The 27,537-nt window shown below is 39.3% G+C and overlaps 1 protein-coding gene across 1 annotated transcript; it reads left to right on the forward strand.

Annotated features, from left to right (window-relative positions):
• Positions 1-9,517: 9,517 nt before the first annotated feature.
• On the forward strand, positions 9,518-24,244 carry vtg3 (vitellogenin 3, phosvitinless). The gene is made up of 28 exons (XM_061737161.1): positions 9,518-9,557; positions 9,899-9,919; positions 10,019-10,170; positions 13,116-13,367; positions 13,463-13,624; positions 13,733-13,881; positions 13,958-14,108; positions 14,227-14,384; positions 14,782-14,947; positions 15,045-15,170; positions 15,293-15,511; positions 15,696-15,913; positions 15,996-16,093; positions 16,184-16,308; positions 16,399-16,500; positions 16,575-16,694; positions 16,801-16,990; positions 17,080-17,167; positions 18,124-18,309; positions 20,419-20,557; positions 20,640-20,808; positions 21,732-21,841; positions 21,934-22,020; positions 22,229-22,435; positions 23,209-23,348; positions 23,478-23,616; positions 23,731-23,832; positions 24,023-24,244. Exons 1-27 carry the CDS (start codon positions 9,518-9,520, stop codon positions 23,809-23,811), a joined length of 3,795 nt encoding a protein of 1,264 aa, XP_061593145.1. The 3' UTR covers positions 23,812-23,832; positions 24,023-24,244.
• Positions 24,245-27,537: the final 3,293 nt, after the last annotated feature.

Genomic DNA, 27,537 nt, shown 5'->3' on the forward strand with positions numbered 1-27,537 from the left:
TCAAAAATGGGATATCACTGCCCTCTACTGGTTAATCCTCCAAATTAAAAGCAGAGAATGGTCACTTCTATCCAGTTTCTTCTGAGGGGATCTGTCTTAATTTAACCAATCAATCATGCTGAGCATTCTCATGATACTAGCTAACAACCCACTATGAGTTCGGTGATGGTTTTATATCTGCTCTTCACTGATGCTCGTCTATATGTTATACAGCATGTTGCTGCCACTTGGAGACACTGAGAAACGTCAGAGTCAGAACTATGGGTTACACTCAGTTGACCGGGGAACCTTTTGTTTTTGAGCAGTTGTTGTTTCACCATCCCAGCTCACACCAGAAGACTTCTGCAGCAAACTGGAAAAAGCCTTCTGGATGGACGGGAAAGCAGAAGAGAGGACTCTCATTGTCCATGCACCAATGTTTTCCCTTCTCATTTTCCAAAAGAAATAGTCAGGAGGCAGTATTTTCTTACTTGATACCTGACCTGGTCCAAAACAAACCAGGTTTCGATGTTGATGCAATTCCCTTTTGAACAAGGTACCAGCTTTTTGACACAGTATATTTTTATGCAACCCTGTTAAGCCATTAATTCTGCTTTACAAAACAGAAACGAGGAGGACTGAAGCCTCAGAATGAAAGGTGTACGATAGCTGAAGGACTGCCTTAAGTGTCATTACACAAGAGACTCACGTTGTGCAGCCCGAGCATGATCCTGAAAGCTGGCGGGAATAAAAACCAAGGATGATTGCTGCCTGATGTCATCACCCTCATTATGCACTTTTACAGAGGACTGTTTGCGGCTAAAGGAGATTATTGAAAAATAAAAGATGAGGAGCAGCAATTCACTACACTGTGTTGTATCCTGGAGGAAAGTTTCAAAGGGTGAGCTTGTTGCAAATGCAGTTGAAGACCAACACTTGGACATAGATGTAAAAGCATCTGCTCATCCTCGGCTTCACAGAGCTCGTTGGACTGAGGGAATGGAGGTCACTCCCACAGGATTTATGCAACTGCAGCTGATAAAAAATGTCCTACTTTATTTCCTGTTAAATAAAACTGATGTTTTTTATTTAATTTTTTTTAAATACTGAAAAGAAAAATGTCAGAATTGTGGAATTCTGTCAGACAAAAAAAAACTACACAGTTCTCTCCTTTAAATATTATGTATTCACTGAAAAAGAAGGAAAAAATGTAGAACTGAAAACAAGAGAAAAACAGAAAACATGAAAAGAAAAAGTCCAGAGAACATGACAATTCAGGAAATAGAAATGCAAAAGGACCTTGGGCCGCATCAGAAGGAAAAATTCAACATTTCATATGAAAAAAAAAATAAAAATAAAAGAAAAACAAAGACAGATTAGAACAGTAGTGGTGGGGGGGACGCTGGGGGCGCTGAGTGTGTGTTAAGTTCCCCCATGACTTCGGCGCCCACACCCTGGGTGGGGTTGGTGAAAGGGCCTTTCTGTGTGGAGTTTGCATGTTCTCCCCATGTTCCCTTGGGTAACTAATGTGAGCTACCCTCACAAAAACATGCAGCAGTCCTGGGCTACACATGCCCCCTCTGGCCAACCGGGGCACCAGATGGGGTGGGGGAGGATCCGGCCGGAATAACGTGATCCTTCCACGCGCTACGTCCGGCCAGAGAAACCCCACCCTGTCTGGTGAAAAGAAGCGGCCAGCTCACTCCTCAGGTTAAGGAGGAGACCTGAGCTCAGTATGGCCCTCCAGGGGTTGGTAGAGGGTGATCAATGCCCAGGACTGACTTAGGTAGGAGCACTGGGTGATACAAATGGGGAAAAATCAGGGATAAAAAAAAAAGAACAGTACTGGTATGTTGCAACCTTCTATTTAATACTGAAGCAGATGGAGCAAAGCAGTGCTTTTTATAAAAAAATAATAATAATAGAATGAAAAAAATCAGAAGACGGAAAAACAACACATACGGTTTTGTGTTTAATATACATATATGGGAGTGTTTTTGTCACTTGTCAGAGTATGTTTAATAGCAGGTTTCAAAGGACTGATTCCCCAGAGGCACCGGCAGGAATTCTGGGCTCAGTGATAAACCTCCCACTGGGAACATCACAAACAAAACCCACAGTTGCTATTAGTAAACTTCCATCACCATAATGACACATAATGAGCTTCAGCCCAGAGATACGACTGAAAGTTTGTGATAAATCATCACAACAGTGAACAGAATACTGATTACTTTCTGTGGTGCACCCAAAGTAAAATGTATTTAAATGTTTATATAATATTGACATATACTAATATGATTCAGCATGTCATCCATCTAGAAGGTTATGCACATTTAGATTGTAATGTACATATATAATTTGAAAACAAAAAAAGTAGTCCATGGTGTCTTTAGCCTTAAATTTGCCTCAAGCTATAAAAGTGATTATAACGTTGTAATAGGAAGCCCCATTTCCTGCCACAATGGAGTTTTATAAAAATTTCCAAATCACCACTTCCAGGTTATTTTTGTTTTATCCAGGCAAAAACATGGTGGCATAATTTGGAAGGAACTGGTAGCAGTGCCCCTAGATCAACATGAAATAACAATGAGGGTCTGAAGCAAACAGGACCCCACAGGGGCTCCAGTGCACCACCATGTGTTCACTTTGCATCATTAAACACCGTGGCAGCGTCAAGACTGACTCACTTTGCTTGAAAACTATGTAAATGAATGTGCATAGAGAAGAGTTGATTGGTAAAGCAGGACAGACTGCCACGGGGGGTCCAAGATGATTTTCAAAGATGACAGGAAGTCCGAATTTTTGAGTAATTTCATAAATCATTTCAGGAAATCTAAAATTCTATCTCATTAACTTTGACTTTAAGAGCCACAGCTATATCACCAAGTATTTATACACAAATAACCATTATAAAATACAATAGGATTACATTACTCAGCATTAGGAGTGTCACAAGACGATGCAATACACGATATTGGGTACCTGAGACTATATTTTTCCTTTTCCATGTAGTACACTTCACAGTTTAAAGAAATTTGTGGGAAAAAGTATTTTGTTTGTCAGGCTGTGAAAAGTTCATACGTTTAAAAATGTTTTAGAACTCCAGATATGTTAATGACTATGCATGGACTTCTATGGGCTTTTGTGTATGTAGCTCTTTTCCACCAAGGTGAAAATAAACTATGGATAAATTACAAATAAAGCACAACCCTGATAATACAGAATGCATATAACTGCTGTTTTCTGTGCTGCCAACTCCCTTATGCTGCCCTTATCGCCTAATTTTCCATTTAAGCGATAAAGGCATCCCATTTCACATTCAGAAATACTTTATTATTTCCCAAAGGGGAATTATTTAATTTGTATCTGATTGTAATGGATGCTGTAAATTAGAGGAATGATGTTATGGGAGATATAAAAGAGAGTAAAAAAAGAAAAACACCCTTGTCAGTCAACTACTACATGAGATTTTGGAACCTGATGAGTGAAGAATATTGTTTCTCCAAACATGAAGTCCTTTTCCATTTATTTATTTTTCTCTTTCATTTTTGTATGTATAATTATTATTTTTTCAATGTTTTTTGTTTTTTAGATTTAATTTTTTTTCTATTGGTTGACCATAAGTTTTTACGCTACTTGGAAAAAGTAAAAACAAACAAACAAAACAAAAATAAATAGTAAATTCTACATTCTGAAAGTATGTATTATTACAGAGTTACTACGAGAGAACGATACACATACAATGTTGTGTAGCTGCAGGACATCTGTCTGAAACATGGAACATGTGTTTCATGTTTTTCATGAAATGACAGGGTTCTCGTAGCAGCTGTCTTGAGAAATGCTTTTTTCCTCCACTTTTGTCACCTTGACTCATGAGCTTCTGCACTGATGAGATCATAGAGCACAGCTTTCACATTTTCTTCCTGTCATGCTTTTGGGATTTTCAGTCAGAGTTATTTGAGCTCAGTTCTCTTTCATTTTTGGTGAGGGCATTTGAGTTCTGATTGTTCACACCTGTGTCTTGTCAACCCCTCTGTCTATATATCGTCCTGGTTTCACTCCTTTCCAGCTCATCTGTTGTCATTCTGTTCTGTTGTGCTCATCATGTTTCTCTGTTGTGCTTCCGCTTTTCTTTCCGATTTTTTTCTCAAGTAAAATTTTTTCCTTTCTTTTTTTTTTTTTTTTAATCTAAGGGCAATTTCAACAAAGTTGGGGTCCTGTGTAAAAAAAAAGCTAATAAACCCATATATTATTTTTTTTTTTTTATAATGAGTTTTAAGCGCGCGCGTGAAACCTTTACGCGCGCGCTTAAAACCTTTAAGTGAGCACGTAAAGTTGTTTACATGAGCACGTAAAATGTTTATGCACTCACTAAAAAGTTTCACGCGCTCTCGCAAAACTTATAAGTGAGCGCCTAAAAGTTGTTCTACGTGAGCGCGTAAAAACAAGTACATGGGAGTATTGCTGGAACAGGAGACCCTCCAGTTGCGCCCTGTTCTGTTTATGAATGGAAATAACAGGCTTTAGCTGAGCTATATTTTAACCTGTGACTCCATTATAAGGACATTACCACTTTTGCTTAAAACTCATTATAAAAAAAAAAAAATCTGTGTCCCTTTAGGGGCTCCGTAGCTTTCTTTCACTGCCATATACTATCTCAATTGGCCTAAACAACGTGTTTTGGGGTTGAGAAGAAACGGTAGTACCAGAGAAAACCTATGCAGACACAGGGAGAAGATGCAAACTATGTAGAAAGACCCAGGTGAAGCGAGTTCAAACTGAACCTTCCTGCTGTAAGGCTCTTGTGCTAACAACTACCCAACTATACTCCCTGTCATAAAGAATACAGAAAGAGAACGGGAGCAACAGTTGCAGTTTTTAAGATAAGAGAGACAGGGTGGAAATGCACAGCAAACACAATGGGAGTCTCATCAGCAGCCTAGACCTGTGGCAGTATAACTAGGAGATGATCTAAGGGACTGCAGTGTTAAAGGCTTTATTAAAAAGAAAACTTTTTAGCCCAACCTAGAGTAGGAGTCTGCCTCAAGAACCAAGGCTGTACGTTGATTTTAAAATAGAGGAACCAAATAGCTAAAAGGTCCAGCTCCTCTTCTAGACTTCAAGTCTCTTGGAACAGCAAGTAAACCTGTATTTAGGGAGCAGAGAGTTCTATGAAGTCAGAGCTTTATTGTCCAAGGCTTTGTGTGTGAGAATTATTTTTTCTTTAAATAATATTTTGAATTCAATTCAAGATTTAACAGGGAGCGAGTGTAATGAAGCTAGAAGTAGTGAGATGCAATCTCTATTCCCCACTTCTACTTAGCTCTCGTTCTGTGACATTTTGGACCAGTTGAAAGTTTTTAACACAACTGTTTGCACAGCGAGAAAGTAATGCGTTACAATAATCCAGCCGAGAGGTAGCAAGGCGTGGATTCATTTCTCGATGTGTCTTCCTTTTGAACAGGGGCAACAAAAGGCTTGAAAAGTAACTCGTACAAAAAGCAACTCAAAAATCAAAAGCAACTGGACAAACATTTGACAACTAATTAGGTCAACTGGTAACAGTTCAGTAACATGACTGGGTATTAAAAGAACATTTCAGAGAGGCAGAACCTCTCAGATATAGAGAAGGGCAGAGTTTGACCAATATGCTACAAACTGTCAAAAGATTGTGGAACAATTTCAACATAAACCTGCACAGACTTTGAAGATCCAACTATCTACAGTGTATCAAATCATCATCAAAAGATTCAGTGAATCACGAGGAATCTCTGTGTGGATGGGACAAGGTGTCACAGTGTGTTGCAACAAAACAGGATTTATTTAGCAAAACAAAAACCAAAAGCACTGCAGAGCAGGATCAAAGGCTGAACAAAAACAGGAATCCAAAAAACCAGAGGAGACATGGAGGGAACAAACAGTACGGACCGACCGGGAGAAGGGGAATGACAAGACCAGATATACACAGGGTATAACGAGACACAGGTGCAGACTAGGGCTGTTCGATTAATCGGTTTTAAATCGTAATCGCGATTATGTAATTAGAACGATGTTAAAACGTGAAAATCGTAAAATCGATTTTTCACTTTTTTTTTTTTTTTTTTTTTTTAACCTTGTCTGCACACATATTAATGATTGATACCATATTAATAATTGATGGAAATACCTCTCAATACCTGCAACAACCGCCCCATTGGAGAGGCTCTTTAGTGTAGGAGGGGGCGTTGTAACATGCCACCGGGCATCCCTCAAGCCAGATGCGGTAGACCGGCTCGTGTTCCTTGCGAAAAACTTGCAAATGTGAACAGCAAATGTAATGACTGACATTACACACCTCTACCTCCTTCATGGGTTGCATTATTATTTAGCATGCAAAGACCCAGTTTAGTTTAATTAGAAAATGTCTTGTTTTATTTAATTGGAAATATAACTTACTGTATGTTTGCAAGTGCTGATTTGCTGATTATTTTTTTTTCAGAGATAAAACTTTATATTTTATTATATTTTTTAAAACTTTTTTTCAACTTATTTTACAGAGTTTTGCACTTTATTCATTCATTTTTGGTTTAATAAGAGCAAGGTTTGCACTTAAAGCCCAATGGGGCAAATGTTCAATAAAAAAACAGCATATTTGAAATCCTTTCTTTGCCTTTTGTCAATTCACAAAATAATCGTAATCGTAATCGAAAATCGGATTTTGAGAGAAAAAAATCGAGATTTTATTTTTGGGCAAAATTGAACAGCCCTAGTGCAGACAATCAGGGCGGATGGGACACAGGAGGGACAGAACTGAAACTCAAAAACTGGGGGGAAGTGTCAAACCCTGACACAAGGTCAAAGGTCAACACTGAATGTTCGTGATTTTTGGGCACTCAGGTGGCACTGCAATAAAAACAGACATGATTGTCTATAGGAAATCACTGCATGGGCTTAGGAACACCTCCGGAAATCACTGTTTTGGTTTTCCATGCAATCCAGAAGTGCAGTTTAAGCAGAGGTGGACAGAGTACTCGACCCCAGTACTTGAGTAAGAGTACAAATACTACTGGTCAAAATTTACTCCGTTACAAGTAAAAGTAGCTCAGTCAAAATATTACTCGAGTAAGAGTAGAAAAGTACTTGCTTTTAAAGGTACTTAAGTATCCAAAAGTAAATGCTTTTAAATTTACTTTAAGTAAAAGTAAGAGTAAGAGTAAGAGTAAATTTCTTATTTTCCACATCAGTAAATTACTATATTTTTTCTAAATTAATTGTTGCAGGCTACTTTGGCGGTATCGTTTTGAGGAGGCTTGACGTATTTCCGCTTTACGTACATCCCAGTGGAGAGCGTGCACTGTGATAGGTCTCCTCCTTTGACAAAAACAGCTTGTGTCCAATAGGATTTTAGGGAAGAAGAAAAAAGAGCAGACCTGAAAGTAACGAGTACTTTTCAGCCTTCCTAGAAATTTACTTGAGTAAAAGTAAAAATATTTGTCTTGGAAATGTATTCAAGTAAGAGTAATAAGTACCAAAGAAATCGAATTCTCAAGTAAAGTACAAATCCTCTGGATATGTACTTAAGTACAGTACTCAAGTAAATTTACTCCGTTACTGTCCACCACTGAGTTTAAGACTATCGTGCAAAGAAGAAGCCTTATGTGAACATGCTCCAGAATCTGCACCATCTTGTCTGGGCCAAAGCTCAGCTTTGTCTGAGACAAAATAGAAAACTGTTCTGTATTCAGATGAATCAAAATTGAAAACTGTATTTCGTAACCATGGACACCATGTTCTACAGAGTACAGAGGTACCATCCAACTTGTTATCAGTGTTAAGTTCAAAAGCCTGCATCTCTAATGGTTTGGGGTTGCATTACTGCCAATAGTGTGGGCAGCTTACACATCTTGAAAGGCAACATTAAAGTGGAAAAATACACATGGCCCATTTCCACTAGCAGGAGTTCCAGGTAGATTTTTCGTTGACATTCAATTCAATTACATTTTATTTATATAGTGTCTATTACAACAGAAGTTGTCTCTAGGCGCTTTCCAGAGACCCAAAACATGACCCCCGAGCAGTTATTATATAAACATAACATAAACAATGGCAGGTAAAAAACTCCCCAAGTGTGAAAAAAACCTTAAACCTAACAGTTATAATGAAAAACTCCACTTTTGGAGGGAAGAACCCTTGAGTAGGACCTGGCTCATAAGGGGGGACCCTCCTGCCGAAGACCAGCTGGGTAGAGATGGAAATTAGAGATTAGACAGAGAGAATGGAGAACAGAGAGAAATGAGACACATACACAGCTGGTGTACTACAGGGATGACTACCGTATATCAACAGATGTAGACAGCAAACACTGAGGTGGTCAGAGGGGGGGACTGCAGTTCAGCATGCAGCTCCTGAAGCTCTGGCCTGCAAACATGCACAGAAGAGAAAAGGAGGGGGCAGATTAGCACTACAAACTACAAGAATAATGGAGAACAATTATGGTTAATGTCTCCATAACCTGGAAAGGCCCTGCAAAAATAGCTTTCAGGAACCTATATGGGGTGAAAAACATCCCTGTAGTAGGAGAGATACTCAACAGGTCAAAAGGAACCTCCTGGTGGTGTATCTCTGCTAATCAGGATTTCTAAATTACATTCAGCACTTTCACATGAATATAAATCATGTAACCACAACTAATTTGAATCATCTGGACCAGATACGTTTTGCTATGAGTACATTTGATGAAGTTGGAGATCACAAGAAAAAAATAATAAAGTTTTCTAGGGGGCGCTGTTGAGCCATTAGGCCACACCCATTAATGCAAACCATTAAATATCACATTTTTCGCCAGGCCTGGCTTGCGTGCAAAATTTGGTGACTTTTGGGGCACGTTTAGGGGGGCAAAAAGGCCCTCATTTCGTCGGAAGAAAAACGAGGATAAAAACAAAAACGAGAAAAATTCCTACATATACAATAGGGCCTTCGCACTGTAAGTGCTCGGGCCCTAATATAACCAGCCCACTTAGCCAGTAACTATAAATTAACTTAAACTGTTCCACTGGTTCACAGGAACACAAGTACTGTTGTTTGTGTGAGAATGATTCAACCATAAGACATGAAAAGACACTAACCTGTTTCAACAGACTTATACATTAATTAAATCTGTTGACCTTGTCTTTTTTTAAAGAAAAAAAAAAGAAAAAAGAAATTGTCTGCTTTCTGACATCTGTTTTTTTCCCCTTCACTGTTGAGTTTGGCACTTTAGCCTCACTATATTATTTTTTCACATATTATTTTTTCACATCAGGGCCATCATAAATCAATCTAGATTGTTCTAGTTCTATTCAGTCCATTTGCACAGCCACCGCTGCAAGAGTTATCTTTCCCATGTTGCGTGTGTCAATCTGACAATGTCACAGGTTGACATGGCTTTTAGTCAGACAGCACATGTTTACTTAACAAGGCTGGTCCTTAAAATCACAAGTCTGATCGGCTCTCAAGGCTAAATGTGAAATAAAATCTTATATAAGGACAAATAGGAAACAGTCTCAACCCCTGTTTTACCATGCAGGGTTTCCTCCTCAGCTGCCTTGTGGCCCTGGCCAGTAAGTTTTGCTCAGCCAATTCATATTTTACATTTATCGTATTATTTCCTAGGATGTTTCATACAAATGGACATTATTATTATTTGATGGTTGTTATTCAGTTGTCATTTATAAGAAATGTGGCCATGAATGGCAAACATAAGGATACGTCCAGTATAATTTATTGTGTAGCAATCAAATTGTGGCTCATGGATGTTGACTTTTATTATGTGTTTTCAAGTTCATCATTCATTTTCATTTTTTTCTTAACATGCTGACTATAATTGTTCATATCAAGCAAACACAAAAACACCATTGCTTCACAAAGGTTCTAATGCTGTGATTATGTTTACTATTCTTAGCATGTCAGAGTCTCCGATATGGTGAGTCTGTTTCTCCCTGATCTTTAAGACACAATGAAAATAAAAACAAAATGGTTTATAAAGATTTTTATTATGTTTAATGTTAAAATAATCTTCCAGATCTTAGCCTGAATCCAACCAAAACCTACGAATATAAATATGAAGGAGTGGTGAGCTTCGGACTCGGAATCCCAGGCCTTGCTGAATCTGGGATGAAAATAATTTGCAAAGCCCGGATCACTGGAACCAATCCACAAACATTCCTCCTGCAGGTGAGAGTGAAGACTTTAAAAAAAACAGCTTCATTACAACTGATCTTATTTTGTGTATCTTATGCCTCATGTGGATATTTAACCATAACAATCCACAAGATTTATAAAACGAAGCTAACTGTCTAACTGTAAGTATTAAAATTAAAAGTGCTTTTTGCATTTGTAGTGCCTGCCCTAAAACATAAACACTTAAGAGTTAAATGTTTTTTTTACTGCTTTTTCGGTCCATACATCAGACAATCCCTTCAACAAGCAGGACATTAAAATAAAATAAATAATTGCCTGGGCTTTTAGATATTGATGAAGGTTTGAATCCCTCAGTCAAATCCTACAAGTTTGATCTCTGCACTGCATGTGTATTTTAATTTAACAAATGCAATGACCAATACAAGCAGACATTGCAACCCATATTCCATAAGAGTTGGAACGCTGTGTTAAATATAAATAAAAACAGAAAATAGATTTTCAAATATCCTAAACCCGTATTTTATCCATAATTCATCTAATGCTGTAATGAGGGATTTTACTACTTCATGAAAAATATTCGCAGTTAACAAAACAGCGTTCATCAGTTCATTATTTTACCTCTCAGACATTCAGGTCCTAGCCCTGACCGAGATTTGGATCCGCCCTGAAAACCCAGCTACACTAGCTGCTCTATCAGTAAATGCAGAATTCACACCCCTTGATCTGCTAGATGAGGAGGTGGTAGAGGCATCCTAATGTCCTAATGTCTCTCTAACGTTCCTGATGATGGCTCTCCACTAATTGTACTGGGAGACATGAACCTTCAGATCGGCAAAACACAGGCAAATGAGTTTCTGGCTCTCATTCACTCTTTCAATCTTGCACTGGTCCAGACTCCTCCAACACACAAAGCTGGTAATATCCTTGACCTGGTGCTGACCAGAAACTGCACTACAGCTGACGTGTGTGTCCCACCACTGTACCTCTCAGACCACTTCCTGGTTCAATTTTCCATCTCCTTTCCTCATGTCACTCACAAGACTCCAAAGACGGTTTCCCATCGCAGAAACTTAGGATTGCTCAGCCGTACACAGCTGTCTGATGAGGTCTGCTCTACCCTCCCTTCCCCTGCCGACTTTTCCACACTATCTGTTAATGAGGCTATAGAAACACTATGGTCCTCACTCGCCTCCTCTCTGCTGGACAAAAACCTCCCAGTCCATGGCCCACATAGGTTCTGAGGGAACACAGAGCTGGACTTAGGGCAGCAGAAAGAAAGTGGCGCAAATCCATCACCAACCTCATCATTAACTCCTCTCTTAAATCAGACATATTTCCCTTTGCCTTCAAGCAAGCTCAGGTCACCCCACTGCTGAAAAAACCCACCCTCATCCCTTCCCAAGTTGAAAACTACTGGCCTCACTGCTCCCATTAATGTCTAAAATTCTAGTACGAGCCATCTTCAATCAGGTCTCACATTTCCTTCACAACAACTACCTGTTTGATCCACATCAGTCTGGCTTTTGGCAGGGCCACTCAACTGATCTGCTCTTCTGTCAGTTACTGAGTCACTACGGGCTGCCAGATCTGCTGGCCTTTCCTCAGTCCTCATATTGCTCAACCTGTCAGGCCCTCGGCCTGCCTTTGACACAGTCTACCACCTCATTCTTCTGCCAGTCATTCCTTACCTCCTCAGATAAGTGTGCAGTTGAATTCCACCACACTTGAATCTTGAATCTTGGTGTCATGTTAGACAGCCAGCTGACCTTTAAGGACCATGTTGCCTCGGTTTCCCGGTATTGCCGATTTGCTCTTTACAAAATCAGGAAAATCAGACCCTACGGGACAGAACATATGACACTTGGTTCAGACTGTGGTCATGTCATGTATTGACTACTGTAATTCCTTGTTGGTCGGCCTCTCTGCATGCTCAGTTAAACCTCTACAGATGATCCAGAATGCAGAAGCACATCTGGTTTTCAACCAGCCCAAGAGAGCTCATGTCACTCCACTGCTCATCTTTCTGCACTGGCTTCCAGTTTCATCATCAAGTTCAAAGCTCTGCTTCTTTGGCTTACCAAATAATTACCCACACGGCACCTGCCTACCTTCACTACGTGATCCAGAGCTACACGCTCTCTCGACAGCTACGCTCAGCCAGTGAAAGATGCATAGTGCTTCCACAACAACGTGGCATGAAATCAGTAGCCAGACTTTTCTCCTCCATTGTTCCCCAATGGTGGTACAATGGATAAATGACCTACCAAACTCTGTCCAATCCGCAGGGTCCATACCTATGTTTAAGAGTAAGCTAAAGACTCAGTTCTTTAAGGAGTATTCCTGCATTTAGACAGGACTGTCTGCACTGGACTCTCAGCAGTCTGACCATCACTTATCCATGCTGCACCCTCCTATGTGATTTCTTGCTTGTGTTGTTCTCTCAGATGAAGTCGCCTTGGACAAAAGTGTCTGCTATATGGGAGTAGTAGTAGTAGTAGTAGTAGTAGTAGTAGTAGTAGTAGTAGTAGTCGTAGTAGTAGTAGTAATATTCAATTTGAATTTGATGGCAGCAACATAAAAAAAGTTGGATTATTGTCCATAAATGGTTAGAAAAGGAAACTGAGTTTCCTTTTCACCAGGAGGAACATGTGGTATCTAATTAGGTTGATTGACAAGAAGTAAATGACATAATTAGATACTACTGAAAGTTCAGAGGTGTTTGCAGACCAGAATTTTTTATGCACCACTTTGTGTTCTTTGTTAATCATCTTTAAGGGTCACTTTTACAGCCTTCTGATGTAAACGATTTTTTTAAACTTAAGTATTAAAAAGCTAATGAAATGTCACGGATGTGTATCAGCCTCTGTAGGCATCTGCTAGGTTTTATATTTCACCAGAAAAGTTCCATGTTGATTTTTTTTAGGAAATACTCAAGCATGTGGTGCAAAAGTCACAAATCATTTCTATCTTGTGTACAGATTTCTGATTTGGCTTTGGCTGAGTACAATGGCTTCCCTGGGAAAAATGGCTACGATGCCTCTCCGAAGTTGACAAAACACATCGCTGCTCAGCTCATCAAACCTTTTGCGTTTGAATACTCCAACGGACATGTCGGGGAAATCCACGCCTCTCCTGAGATCTCCACCACTGTTGTCAACATTGTCAGGGGGATATTAAGCTTCTTCCAAGTCACTGTGAAGACCACACACATTATCTACGACCTAGAGGAGGTATATCACCACTGACAAATGAACTCCATTCCACACAGCATCTGTGAAAGTGGAATTTATATAAGTTGTTTTAATGTTTTTGTCTTTTTTTACAGATTGGAATCCATGGCAAATGTCAGAGTAGTTATGCCACTGAGGAAAACATGGAAACAAAGGACATGACCATCACTCAGGTTGTAGATATTAGTAACTGCAAAGAGAGTACAGCTATGTATACTGGGATGGCAACTTCTGTGGAGGACAAGTTCTCCAAAGAGGTTTGTTTTTATTCTTAGCGTGGATTCAACTGGTTCTGGAACGACAAATTAGACAGACCAATATCACCTGTCCCTCCATTTATGTCTATTTTTTTTTCATTAATCTAGAGAGGAGAATCGATTGCTTCATCAGTGAGATACATTTACACAGTCAAACCAACAGCAGAAGGAGGGCTCATTACCAGAGCTCACGCTCTGGAGCAACGGCACTTCACTCCCTTCAATGTCAAGGGTGGTACCTACAAGATGAAAGCAACGTAAGAGGAACAAAACGAATGCACATTTTGTCCGGCTGCAATACAGATCAAGTGCATTAGGTAACTTCTCCTGCAGGAAAGAACTGGTGCTGCTTGGTGTGAGCGACGCAGCCAGAGCCATCACATTTGGACCATTGGAAAGCAAAGGAAACATAGTTTACAAGTTTGGAAACGTGGACCTCAATACCCCCTTTATGATGAATAAACTGGAGAACCCCGTACCGAAGGTAATAGTGACAGACTTGTCTGTCTTCAAACTCACCAGAACCATGACAAATCAAATTAAAGTAATACATTCAAGTTTATTTAAATCCAATGTCACATACTCTCTGTACCCTTTCACAGGCTATTGAGTTGATAAAGAGTTTGGCTGAGGCCAACATTTACAGCGTTGACAGCGCGGCAACTGAAGATTCTATGAAGTTATATATCCTTATGCGAGTTATTCCCTATGAAGGACTTGAAACTATGTGGAAGCAGTTAGCCGTAAATCCAGAGCAGAGGTAAGTCCTTGCTTTCACCGCTATTGATCTCTAATTAAAGTAAATAAGATAGGTTAAACTCTGTTATTAAACACATCTTTCAAATACTAAAATGAACATACCCAATATTGAGCAGAAAATGTGGCATGTACTATTTGAGAGAAGGTTTTGTGGTATTACACATCAATTTGAGAATAATATGCTTTTCCAATTGTAACCCTAGCACAATTATAACCATTAGAGGAGAAGCTTAACGGTTCTTGTGAATGTGTGTGTAAATGCCAGACGAAACACAAATAAAAGAGCAAATTAAATGCCTGATAAAGTTTTGCACATCTTTCAGATTTTATTTAAAAGATCATCCTTATATTCAGTGTTCTCTGGCTCACTCCTAATTCCCTTGCTTTTCACTCGTCAGGCGCTGGTTTTTGGACGCGACTGTCGAAATCGGTGATACCAAAGTCCTTAAATTCTTTGAAAGTAGGTTTCAAGCAGGGGATCTGGATCCAATTGAAGCTTGGCAAACCTTTTTGATGGTCATTGAACATCTCCAGGTGACCCCTGAGCTGGTTGAACAGGCAAAAGTGAGTTAGTCATGAAGGAGAAATAGTTGACCTGCAAGCATCCTAGAATTGCTTTTCATCTGTTTCATGTCAAAATGTCTCTGTATTTCCTTTGTAGGGGTTCCTGACGATGCCATTCAGTAAATCTGATACCTATCTGTGGAATACTGTGGTGCTTTCATATGGCTCTCTGGTGTACAAGCACTGTGTCTATTATAAACTTTGTGATGTGCGTGCAGTTCAGGTAAGTCCAGACAGAAATTAACATCTGTTTCATTCGGTAATGAAATCTAAGGCTCAGTCACATGAACAAAAAGATACAAATCTAGATTGAGTCAACAGAAATTTGAATTTTTGTCACATTAGCCCCTGCTGGACATGGCCAGGGAGGCGCTGAGGAGTGGCAACAAAGAAGATATGATTCTCGCTCTGAAAGCTCTTGGAAACGCAGGTCATCCACGCAGCATTAAAACCATCATGCGTTTCCTCCCTGGAGTTGCGGCCACTCCTGTGGATCTGCCACTTCGTGTGCAGCGTGAAGCTGTGCAGGCTATGAGACTCATAGCTCCCAAAGACCCACACAGTGTAAGAGCATTAAATGATCCTTCAGGACACTTTATAAATACTGATATTAGAGCTGTTTGGTCTTGTGTTGAAAACAAATCCACTGTGAAGTTGAAAATATTAGAATACATTTAGACATCACTGTAGAAGTAGGTGACAAATCGAAACATTTGAAAACTTTTCATTGTAACACTTGTTCTTTCAGGTTCAAGACATCACTCTGAGTCTGTTCTTGCAGAAGAGTGTTCCCGCTGAAACACGCATGCAGGCGTTTATGATCCTTTTTGAAACAAAGCCATCAATGGCGCTTGTGTCCACAGTGACAACACATCTACTCAAAGAGAAAGACCTCCAAGTGGCCAGCTTTGCATACACTTACTTGCAAAGCTTTTCCAGATCCAGTACTCCAGACAATCACCTCCTGTGAGTACTACACAGTATTTGTATACGATTTCTAATCTTATTTGGTAATTTTCTTCTTTTCTTTATGCCATCTGTACAATAGCTCAACTGCTTCAAGTGTAGCTGTGAAAATCCTTGCCCCCAAATATGGTCGTCTTGCCTATCACTACAGCAAAGCCATCCGCATGGACTGGTTCGATGGTGTGTTTTTCAAATACAGTACTCATCAAAGCAGATATTTGTTTAAGAGGGAATAAAATTATCTGACAATCTATCATTTTTCCCAATCAGACAATTTCCTAATGGGCACAGCCACAGAAATCTTCATGCTAAGAAGTGGAGCCAACATAATTCCCACTGAGATCATGTCCAAAGGAAAGCTTCATATCATAGGAAGAATTGTGCAGCTATTGGAGGTACAATTAATTCATTACTGGTGAAAGGTGTTTTACTTAGACATGCTCCTCCAGTCTCAAACTATCATTCTTATCCTTCTTTTCATAAAGCTGGGTATGTATGCAGAAGGAATTAAGGAATTGTTCGGCACCAGCATCCCTGGATTTAAAGGAGATTTTAGCTATAGCGATTTGAAGGCTATAGTCAGTGTGGTGAGTACCTTGCACTTCATGGCAAAGTGTCAAATATACCATGTTTTGTAATGAAATGACTGTGCCATTTTCAGCTTCAGAATTGGGAGGCTTTGCCAAATGATAAGCCAATCTTTTCAGCACACTCTCGTGTATCTGGGCAAGAGTGGTTCTACACTGACATCAGCAAAGAGCTCATCAGGAATATCGTCATGGTAAGTGAAAAAAAAACAAACAAATGTACTACAACACCATTAGAAATGCATTAAAGTGAGTAAAGATATCATAAAATGACATGCTATTATGTTTTTCTATTTGTAGGCATTCAGTTCTGCTGCAGGAAAAGCAAGTCCCCTGTGGGCTGTGATGGAGAACCTGCAGAGAGGAACCTCATGGCATTACACACGGCCATTTTTGGTTTTAGAGGCTCGCTACTTCGAAGCCACCACCCTGGGTCTCCCCGTGGAGATTAGCAAATATTATAACTCTGTCACCGGGATCACTGTTAATGGTGAGTCATCAAATGCTTCAGCCTTCATGTATTCTACAAATTGTTATGATTTTTGTACCATTGTTAAATAAAATATCTAAATTCTTTAGCTAAAGCTTCATCAAATCCATCACCAACTGAACGTCTTGGACAGCTCCTGACCTCGGACATTTTACTGGAGACAGATGGTTTTGCCGGGTAAATATATTTAGTGTTAAAATGAAAAAAGATACACTTTCAACATGTTTACCAAGAATTGATTACAAATGTTAGTATTTTATTTTATTTCATTTTAGTGGGCATCTTTATATCTTCATGCTGGACTTTTTAAATTTATGAGAAAAATATTGCACTTACATTTATTTACTGGGGAAAACAATCCGCTATCACTTTTAATGCTTTCACTATCTGATCTGATCCCCATGTATAACTGCAACAAAACATTTCTATTAGTAGTTTACAGCACATGAGCTCAGAGGAATTTTATTATTTTATTTCTGTTAGCTTCAAAAAACAAAACAAAACAAAAACTTTAACTTGGGCGCGCAGCAAACGCAAAGGAGACTAACTATTGTGGGGTTTTTTCAGTTTCTGCCTTGCTACTTGACTGACTTTCTGCTGAAATCCACTGTATTTCCTGACAACTTGTAGGCTTAAATAGTAATTTATGGCTCCATCCATCATGACAAACAAGTGCTAGCTCAAATGCATCATATCAGGATTAAATCATGAAACTACCTATACCATATCTCACAAATGGAAAAATAATGCTGAAATGTAGTATCTTCACATCTATATAGTGCATCTCATTTAAAGCAAATAATTGGTATTTGGTCTCATCTGTATTAAAAATATGTTTCAGTCTACCTCATGGCTTGATCTTTTACAAATGTAGCAACAGAGGGGCAGTAATATTTCATTTTTCTTGTTGTTCAGTGATTTGTTGATCCTGGGCTTAACTGGCCGACCTGAGATAAGCATTTAGTTGCTGAATCTGTCCTTGGATGTCCGTGACTTTACAATACAAAAAAAATGTCAAAAGTGTTTGAGCACAGCTTTGTACAACTAATGATTTCATTTGTTGTTTGTTGTAAAGACACATTTACTGTACACTTAATAGCATTAATAATACGTGTCGTTTTTACCTTTTTCAGAGTCACAAAGGACTTCTATATTTTCTATGGGATCAACACAGATCTTTTCCAGTGTGGCTTTGAGACAAGGAACAAAAATCCCATTGGTGTACCATGGAAATTTGCTGCCAAGATCAATATTGCAGAAAAGAGATTTGAACTGGACATCCCCACTCCCAAAGAAGAGGTTAAGCTGTTTTCAATGAGGTATGTTTATGGTTCATTAAAAACAAAGATCCAGAAACACAATTGTCAATATCAGAGATGTTCTGATACCAGTTTTTCAGTCTCACACAATTTGGACTGGGAACTCAGGGATCCATTCATTAAGGCTTCGAATTCCAACATTTTGAACAACCAACCAGATTGTCCAGGACAATAAATCTCATAGTTTGATTCGCAAATGCTGAGGCTTTCTACCTTTCTTTGGGGAATTTTCCAATTTCTGAAAACTCCAGAGTTGTTTGCTGTTGTTGCTTTTCCCATTTCCATTTATTCCTTCAGCTGAGCAAACATCTTCTTTTTAACGTGACACTTCCTTAAAAGTGTGATATAGTTTGCTCATCTTATTTTCTGCAATTTTGGTGCCACATGTGGAAACCACAACTGTACACAATGAGCTTTTTGAAGTTTTCCAGGTGGGGTTTTTTAAGTTAACACCATATTGCCAATGTAATGCTAATGCTACATAGTTAGCTCTGTCCAAAAACACATGTTTCACTGCTTCTCCACCTGACACCTGGGTTGGTGGGGTTGGAATCACAACCAGGGCCGGATTTAGCGAAGCCCACTAAGGTGGGCAGACTGAAATGTAGGCTGGGCAATGCTGCCCGTGCCGCAACGCTGTCATCATATCAGTTCATCTATCTTCTCCACAGTATGCTAACCCAATTGCCCTTCCTGACACTACCCTCTGCCTTACTCAGGCTTGGGACCGGTGTTCTGCCAATCCTTGCTACCTGCCGAGAAATGCTACTTTGTGGTTCTGCGCATGCGCACAGTGGATTTTCAAAGTTTGATTACCCCGCCAATCATTTCTTGCACGATATAAAATGGATAATATGGGATGTTGAATATTTGATCCATCAAAATACATTACACATGACATGAATTGCATTACACATTGTGAACATTATACGATAAAGAGAAGAAAAAAAAACAATTCTATCGCTTTATTTGATATTAATTCAGTCATTGGCCTTTATTTAACCAGGCAGGTCATTAAGAACACATTCTTATTTACAATAACGGCCTGGCAAGAGACAAGGAAGTGGGCTAGGGAGTAAAATACAGAAAAAACAAAACACAAAAATTGTAGCTCTGCAAAGGTAGAAAACCATTAGGTAGCATTTTTGGCAAAGCAGCAAAAAATGGCAGAACACCGGCACAAATAGGACACTGGCTTGTGCCCTGTTGAGGCTCCATTTATTTAATGTTTTTTGCTTTTTTTTTTTTTGCTTTTTTTTGTTTGCTTTTTTTTTTTTATCAATCAATCGTAGCCTACGGCGTAGGCTCTGCGTTGATTTAAAAGGTCCCGCGGCAGGCTGGTGGCTCCAGAGCCAGCACGGCATGGACCGGGATAGAGAGAGGCGTCTCCATCCCGGCGAGGGCGGAGAGCGCCGGTGCGGGTGGCGGTGCGCTGCGGTGCGCTGCGGTGCCTTGCACGCCGTAGCCTACGCCGTAGCCTACGGCGTAAGGTATGCAGCGACGCGCACCATTCTGCATTGGTGTAACGCGGAACCATAAATCAGCCTTCAGTGTGTGCTGTTCTGAACACCGGGTCCCTCCGCCGAGACACAACTTTTGCGGTATGCGTTCATTGTTGTGTCTAAAAATGATGCGCACTGCCCACCCAATCAGAAACGGTACAGATATTCTGTGATATGTTTTTATATTTATAAAAAAATACAATTATAAAAAAATAAAGGATCCCCATAACTTTGATTGGGTGGGCAGGACGCACGTTTGGGTGGGCACAGCCCCCCCCTGACCCCCCCCCCTAGAACCGGCCTCGATCACAACTCCAGTTATAGTCCAAAATCATTCCCTTAATCTTGTTCTTTTAACATCTGCAGCCTCTAGAGCATCAGGTAAGCTAAACATTTAACTGTCAATGATCTTGAATGATCATCACTGTTTGTTCAGCAAGCTGCCTTCTTTTTTACGTCTGATGGAATAAGTTGCTTTTACACTGATTTCTAAATTGTGAGAAGAACAAATAATTTATCAAAACATTTTGAAATATGTGGTGTCTATGTCAGTACCTGACATTCTCTCAAAGATGCAACAAATGGATCTCTGCTTTCTGATGAACAGATCCGATGTCTATGCAGTCTCCAGGAACATTGAAGAGCTAGATCAGGCTAAAAGGACACCAATACTACCCGCCACGTTCGACTCCAATGAGGAAGTTGTCCATATGGATCCCACTGCAGCGACACCTGAGTTACAAAAGGTTACAGGCACCGCCTTCTGGATTGTGAAGATTTATTTGACTGATTCAAATTCTTGTTCACATTATTCCTACATTCTAACAGATCCTGAAGCCAAACACCTGGCATCCAGCTTCAAAAGTGTGTACTGAGAGTAATGTCTTTGGAGTGGGTGTCTGTGTGGACTATGAGATGAAGAGACAGTTTTATTATGAGGAATACCCTCTGTACTATTTCCTGGGATACACCAGCATGTCACTCCAAGTTGTTCCAGGTAAGCAAGTGTTCAAGAACACACAAAGACATGACCTTAACAACAGAACGTATTTTTCAACTCAGACTGCGCAGTCACTCCCCAAAACTTTCATGAGGGACATAAATCAGTGAAATCCACAAACTTAAATGTTACTTTTCTGCCTACTTGACAAACACAATCACTGCCACCATCAAGTACTGCAACATTTCCATCGTGAACCAATACAGTAATCCTTCCAAGTCGCTTCATGTTGCAGCAATCACATAAAGAAAAACACTTCACCCGTGGGAGTTTTGATTTGAACAGAAAAAGTCTCTTTAAAATCTTTAAATGAAGTCTAACTTTAAGGTATACTATGATGACTTTAAATAGGTTTGAGTGAAGGGTTTATCTATATTTAATATATTACCCAACAGCTGACTGACATGCTTCCAATTTGGAAAACCAACTGTGATTAACATCAACAAAATTGCTGATATCAATAGATAACATTCCTATTTCATATGCTTGCATGAATGCACCTAAAAAAAGACCAAAAATAAGATCTCCGTCATTTTAAAATATCCATCCAAACCTTTTGTCAGTTTTGACAGCATTTTTATCTCAAACATTTGGGAGTTGTTGGACTATATTTGCCGACGTAGTTAAGTTTGTTTTTGCCAAAAGAATATTTTCAAAGTGGATTTGGGACTCTGACATACCAAGTCTAAGGGACATCAAACTGGCATCCCAATGTGACATCAAATTCTGAAATGTTAAGTTACTCCTCTAGGGTCTGGCAGAGCCCTCCTTTTTATCATCATTCTCTGATACACAAATGGACAAATAATTGTCAATCTCCTCAAAAGCACAAGTTGTGCAGGTGTTCATATCTTTATGTCAACTTCTGACGATGTCTCTCTGAAATTTCTTTGCTAATGTGGCCTTTGTACCCTTATTAGTCCAGGCAATCAAACCTGTTGACAAAATCCACTTTGAGCTTAATGCTGGCTCCAGCAGACATCCAATGAGTGTGCGCCAACTGCTTGAGACTCTGAGGAGGCTTTCCAAGGTATTTGCCCACTCATGCAATGCTATTATTGCAGCACCTGTTCTAGTGTTTCATTAAATTCAAATATTCCTCTTCCTAATTTGTGCTTACAGGAAGCTACAGAGCGAATAAATCTGTTTTCAGGTTCAGCCTCAAGCGCCAGAGGATCTTCTTACAGCCAACCTGACATCTTAATGGAAGTATGTTAAAAAAAAGACACAAGGATAGAATATTAGTTTAAGTTTATGAGATGGGCTTTTTACACTGAGAAGGCTCATCATGAAAAATGCATTCATTTCTTGATGTCATGAACCATGTGATGATGCAGATTCACCCAGGCATTTCTCTAGCAAAATACGCAACATGTATCTTTGTGTGATGGCCTGCACTCTCAATCTCATTCCTCAGGGGCGGGACTCAAGACCTGAACCAGTCTTTGTTTTCAAAGCATTAGCCATGAGTGGCAACCAGAAGCCTGAGGGTTATGATGCAAACTTGTACTACACACCTGAGGAAAACAATCCGAATGCCCAACTAATTGTGTCAGAACTTGGAGTAAACACGAACTGGAAGATGTGTGTCGACTCTTGTGTGGGTTCCCATGCCGAGCTAAAGGTATGTCCAAACCAAAAGAAGGGAAAACCTTTTTGTTTGTTTATTTTTCCTAGATGTACAGTATGTACAAACACACATAAATGAATATAATGTATTCATTCATTCTCTATAATCCCTCAAAACTAATATGAAAGTATGAAACCTGTTCTTTTTCTCCTGAACGGTCATATACAGACACTGAGCCTATAGAGATCTGAAATGTAGGGCATGAGAGTAGTGATCTTGGGTTGCTATGTCATCAGGTGGTAGCCCGGGAGATGCAGGGATATATTGTTGAAGAAATCAGATGTGTACCACCTGTCTCAAAGTCCTGCTGTCTGATGCAGCGCCTTCTGACGGATTATGGGCGTCTAGCTTACGTTAAGTGCATGAAGTACACAGAAAGTACTTTGGTGATATGCTCAAAATGATCTGAAAACTGAATGTGGAACACGGGACACGCATTGCATGCAATGGGTACCATCTTGTTAACCTACTGGAAATGAAGACTGCAGTCATTTTGCATTCTGTGCAAAAGATAGCACATATTTTAGCTCTCATAAAAGAGAGAAATTAGACACATGACAGGAAAATTTGGTTCATATTGTGAGAAATTCACAATCAACAAAAAAGGAAATCTTAGTGGAGTGAAGTGTAGTGTTGAGTAAAGAGGTCAAAGAATATCTGACATTACGCATTTGTTGCAGATCTGAAATGCAGAAATGGATGTGTGTTAACACATTTTTCCTTGTTTGTAGAGTCGGTTCAGCTTTGATTTCTTGTGTTTGTTGTAGACACATGTGAGATGGGGAGCTGAGTGTCAGACCTATGAAATGTCAATGAAAGCTGCTGCTGTTCCCAGTTCTAATCCAACTCTCCTGGCCAAAGTACACTGGACTAAAATCCCAGAATACATGCAAGAGATTGGCACAAGGTGAGCCTCAGTGGGAAACATGCTCACTGTGAAGCAAAATGAGATGCGTGAATAGTTGTACAAGTAAATACTATTCTATTTTCAGAATTTCTGGTTTTCCATTTTAAAAGGAGATTTTCCCTTTTCCAGAGTTGAAAGCTACATCCCTGGTGTAGCTTTCCTTCTTGGCTTCTACCAGGAAAATGAGAGAAATGCCGAGCAGGAGTTGTCTTCATCGGTTTCTGTTTCCTCAGCAGACAGCATTGACGTGAAGATTAAGTTCCCAGAGGTATCATAAGAAACACTCACTCCATATTTTTTGGTCATTGAAGCTCTAAATCCTCACACTGCATCTAAATAATCATTTGTATGGTTGTCTCTTTTTCTCTTTTGTTGTCAAAAGTATACAATATACCGGAAGGCTATATCATTCCCAGTGCCGTCTGGCAGTTACCAACACAAGACAAACGCAACATTAGAGTAATTTGGACGAGCACAACAATATGTAAGCAATCTGAATTACTTGAAGGGTGATAGAATATTCCTGTAATCATCTGTCTTTTTTTGCAATTGTCATAGTATTTGCATGTATGCATGTCTGAGTGGAAGTGCGTTGACAGATTTTCTGTGAAAAAGCCAGACGCTGTGCCAGTTTTACTTTCCTTAAGTATTTCTTTTTTTCTGTTTTATTGCAGAACGATGGCAAAGCCCAGATGGGAGCCAGATGTCCAATGTGTCATTGTAGAGACAACACCGGAAAAACAAATCTCACCACTGTCTGGAAAGTCATGATTATATTATATAATGTGTAAAGATGTAATATTAATGGGTCAGGACTGGATTTATTCATTTGACATCATATTAAGATTTGAACATTGTATGTGTGTGCTTGTGAAAATCTTTTAAATGCTGCATTAAAAAAAAGAAGACATTTTTTTGTTGCTTTGCTTAGTTTATTCATGAAATATTGGTATACAAGTAGCTGGAGTGCAGCTGCAGATTTTTCCCACGCTCTTGATAGAGGTGAAATCATGACCAAATCACTAAAAGCTGCCGCCACACCAGCTGTAGTACAATCCAAGCCTGCTTTTGTGTATCTCTACAATATAAAGTTAGCCAATGATCACAAAAGATGATGAAATATCTGGAAATTCACAGATCAAGCCATTATCTGTCCTGTCTGAAGCTGACTTTGTTCCTTAAAAACAGACAGCAATTTATATCACACTTCACTTGTGCAGAATAATTCACCTCATTAAATGCAAGAGATGGAGTGGAAACTACACAAAACACAGTCCAAATGGCTGGCGGGCTCGTCTGCTCCACCTGCCACTTTAGGCAAATTAGCTGTCGCTGTTAACAGGACCTGTTATAATCCAAATACCTGTTTAGTTGTCGCAATACTGAGAGTTGTGGTTGACTTTTGGAGTCACAACCTGAATTGTAAATGCAGAGTGGAGGGGGCGTGGGGGAGTTCTGCTGGAAGAGACAGATGTTTGCAAGGTCTGTGTGACCTGCTCTGTTTGCTTGGTCAACAGACCAAACAGGGATGTTTGCAGATACGAGTACACAGCGACACTACAAATGCCCTTAAAGTTCAGGACTCCGTCGCACTCTGTTCCCTTTGGCAAAAAGCAAAACGTGTTTGGTTTGAGTTTTAACCATCAGCATACTTTTGAACAGCTTCCTCGTGTGTGTGACAGTAGCTGCAGTACTTTATGAATAAATGAGATTATATTGAAATTAATTGGCACTCGTGAACAGGGATCACTTCTAATAAATGTGCTATGCCATCTGCCAAAAATAATAAGCACATCCGAACCAAAGACTGTCTGTACGGACAACTTCCAACTCCTGTCTGGATAGATTTAGCCAGATGGTACGGAATTGCAAGGAAAGATTTTGCCATCAAAAGCTGCACAGGATGAGCCTAATTATACCAGCAGCATTATGTTCCATTTTCATCACTAATATCCTGAAGTATTTCAAGAGGACAGGCAAATCTGTTATGTCGACCGCAATATCCACGTGGCATTGTGGATGCGTAGGAGAGCAGAGCAGCCTGACCTTGAGCTGATGTGATTTGAGCTGGTGACATCAGCCGGGTAGAGAGCGTCCGCGACTGACTGATCCGGTCATTTAGAGGAGGAAGGATTGGCCCTCTTTTTACTGCTGCTCACTCTGTAATTGTGCCGTGCCTCATTAGGTGCCAAAGCCATCTGAGAACAGCTGATAGGAAAACCATGGCAACAGACATTTTTACCAACTGTAGCTTTTACCTCATGTGTGCAGTGGAGGATTTCTAGAGGAACAAAAACATGTAAACCAGCTTTTGTTAGAAATATCAAAGTGACACCATATCGTGCAAAATAACTGAGCAGCGTTTCCAGCAGAAAATGTACATTACGAAGAAAAAATACAAATTATCTCAAACTGCTGATAGAAATTCGAAATCTATTGTTTTCAGAGACCAAAAAAGGCCTTCTTTGGTGGTATTTGCAGGTCACAAAATACAACTACATTATGTGTTTTAGTGAGTGAGCACTAGAGGACAGTGTTGACTAAATCTTAAATTATGCCTGGGACAAAAGGTTGGATCAAGTCAGTATTTGCTCATTTGACACAAATGGCTATGCACTGGATGTTGACATTGAGAAGAGATAAATATGTGGTTTGGCACATTCGAAGCGCTACTGCCAACTCTCTGGGCTGCATGAGAGGACACATCCTCATGTATGTATTAAATAATAATAATGCTCTCTATTTCTTGAGATTTTGTGCAAAACAGTAAAACTCTGCAAATATGTCCAAATCTTGAATATTATTTTGAGGTACAAGCAGATGGTGAAAGCACAGGGGATATGCAAAGTCCCATACTAAATTAAGCATGAAAAAGCTTAGTACAGTCACACTCATATCCGTCCATGATATATCCATGTGAGTCAGCCATACAGGATTCTCATTAAAGGAAGCTGGTTTGGTTTTAGATGAGGGAAATCATAAGGGAATGACTGAGCAGGTAACTGTAAGGCTCCTCAAACTGCTTCAGCTTTCAGTTTCCCATTTTCAAAAAAGAGGATTTGCTTGTGGACACATAAGTTGGTCAAATCACTGGTATTATCAAGTCGGCACACCTTGTCACGAACAACTCCTGAAGGCTCAAACCACGACATAATGACCTCACATCCTATCACTGGATAATTTCACCACCACACCTACCAAATGAGCTTATTGTTATTTTCCAAAGATATTAACATAGTACTTGTGCCATGTTCAAATTGCTTTAGTGATATTGATCTTAAGAACAGAGCACAATCACTCAACTCGAGCATTACACGTATTTTTGGAATATGATTGTGAGTATTGATAATGATACATTTCACACTGCTGTTCAGCAGTATAATATGCAGTGATCCATCACATCATTTCACTTGTTATTTTGAGAAGCAGCTCCTTTGGGGCTTTTTCTTTAACAGAGCTGCCGACTGAGCTGGGGCAGATGTGAGATCTCATGCTGACGGCTGTGAGAGCTGCAACTTTGTGAGGAGAACAGAGGTTTTAGCTTTTACTAGTGCATACAAGCAATACATGAACAGTCTGAGGCAAAAAAGAAATATGCATATATATATATATATATATATATATATATATATATATATATATATATATATATATATATATATATATATATATATATATATATATATATAAATATATAATATATAAATATATTATATTAACTTGTGATACTGAATCTAACATTTTAATTCAGGCTGCTGTGAGCACTTCATGGGAATGTCTTAAATACGTCTTGTTTTATTTTCAAAATAAAGAAACTCACAAGTCTACAGAAATTACAGTTTCTCTCCAGGGCTTTAGCTTAATAATTGAAGCACTTTTTAAGCTGTACAAGGGAGTTTCAGTGTCAGAGCAAGTTTTCAATGGGCTAAGATTTACTGCATGACAACAAAAGGTAGCAACACAACCATGAAAGTTGATTTCTTTTTTGAAAACCAAGAATGCAATATTCATATTTACTTCAAAAAACAGTATTGATATTGCTGAAAATGCACCACTACACATAAAAAAGACCTAATAGCATCTTTACATAAAAACGTAAATAGGCTTAGCCTATATTATTGTCAGTCACAAAATATTGTGTGAAAGTACTTAAATATAACAAGTACTATCAGGAAACATACAGTTTCTT

This window comes from Cololabis saira, chromosome 13 (genome assembly GCF_033807715.1).
Source record: "Cololabis saira isolate AMF1-May2022 chromosome 13, fColSai1.1, whole genome shotgun sequence".
NCBI lineage: Eukaryota > Metazoa > Chordata > Actinopteri > Beloniformes > Belonidae > Cololabis > Cololabis saira.

Coding starts and splice junctions, on each gene's coding strand:
- vtg3 (XM_061737161.1), top strand. CDS start 9,518: ATGCAGGGTTTCCTCCTCAGCTGCCTTGTGGCCCTGGCCA. Junction 20,558..20,639: donor CGACACCTGAGTTACAAAAG/GTTACAGGCACC, acceptor ACATTCTAACAG/ATCCTGAAGCCAAACACCTG. Junction 22,436..23,208: donor GTTCCCATGCCGAGCTAAAG/GTATGTCCAAAC, acceptor TGTTTGTTGTAG/ACACATGTGAGATGGGGAGC.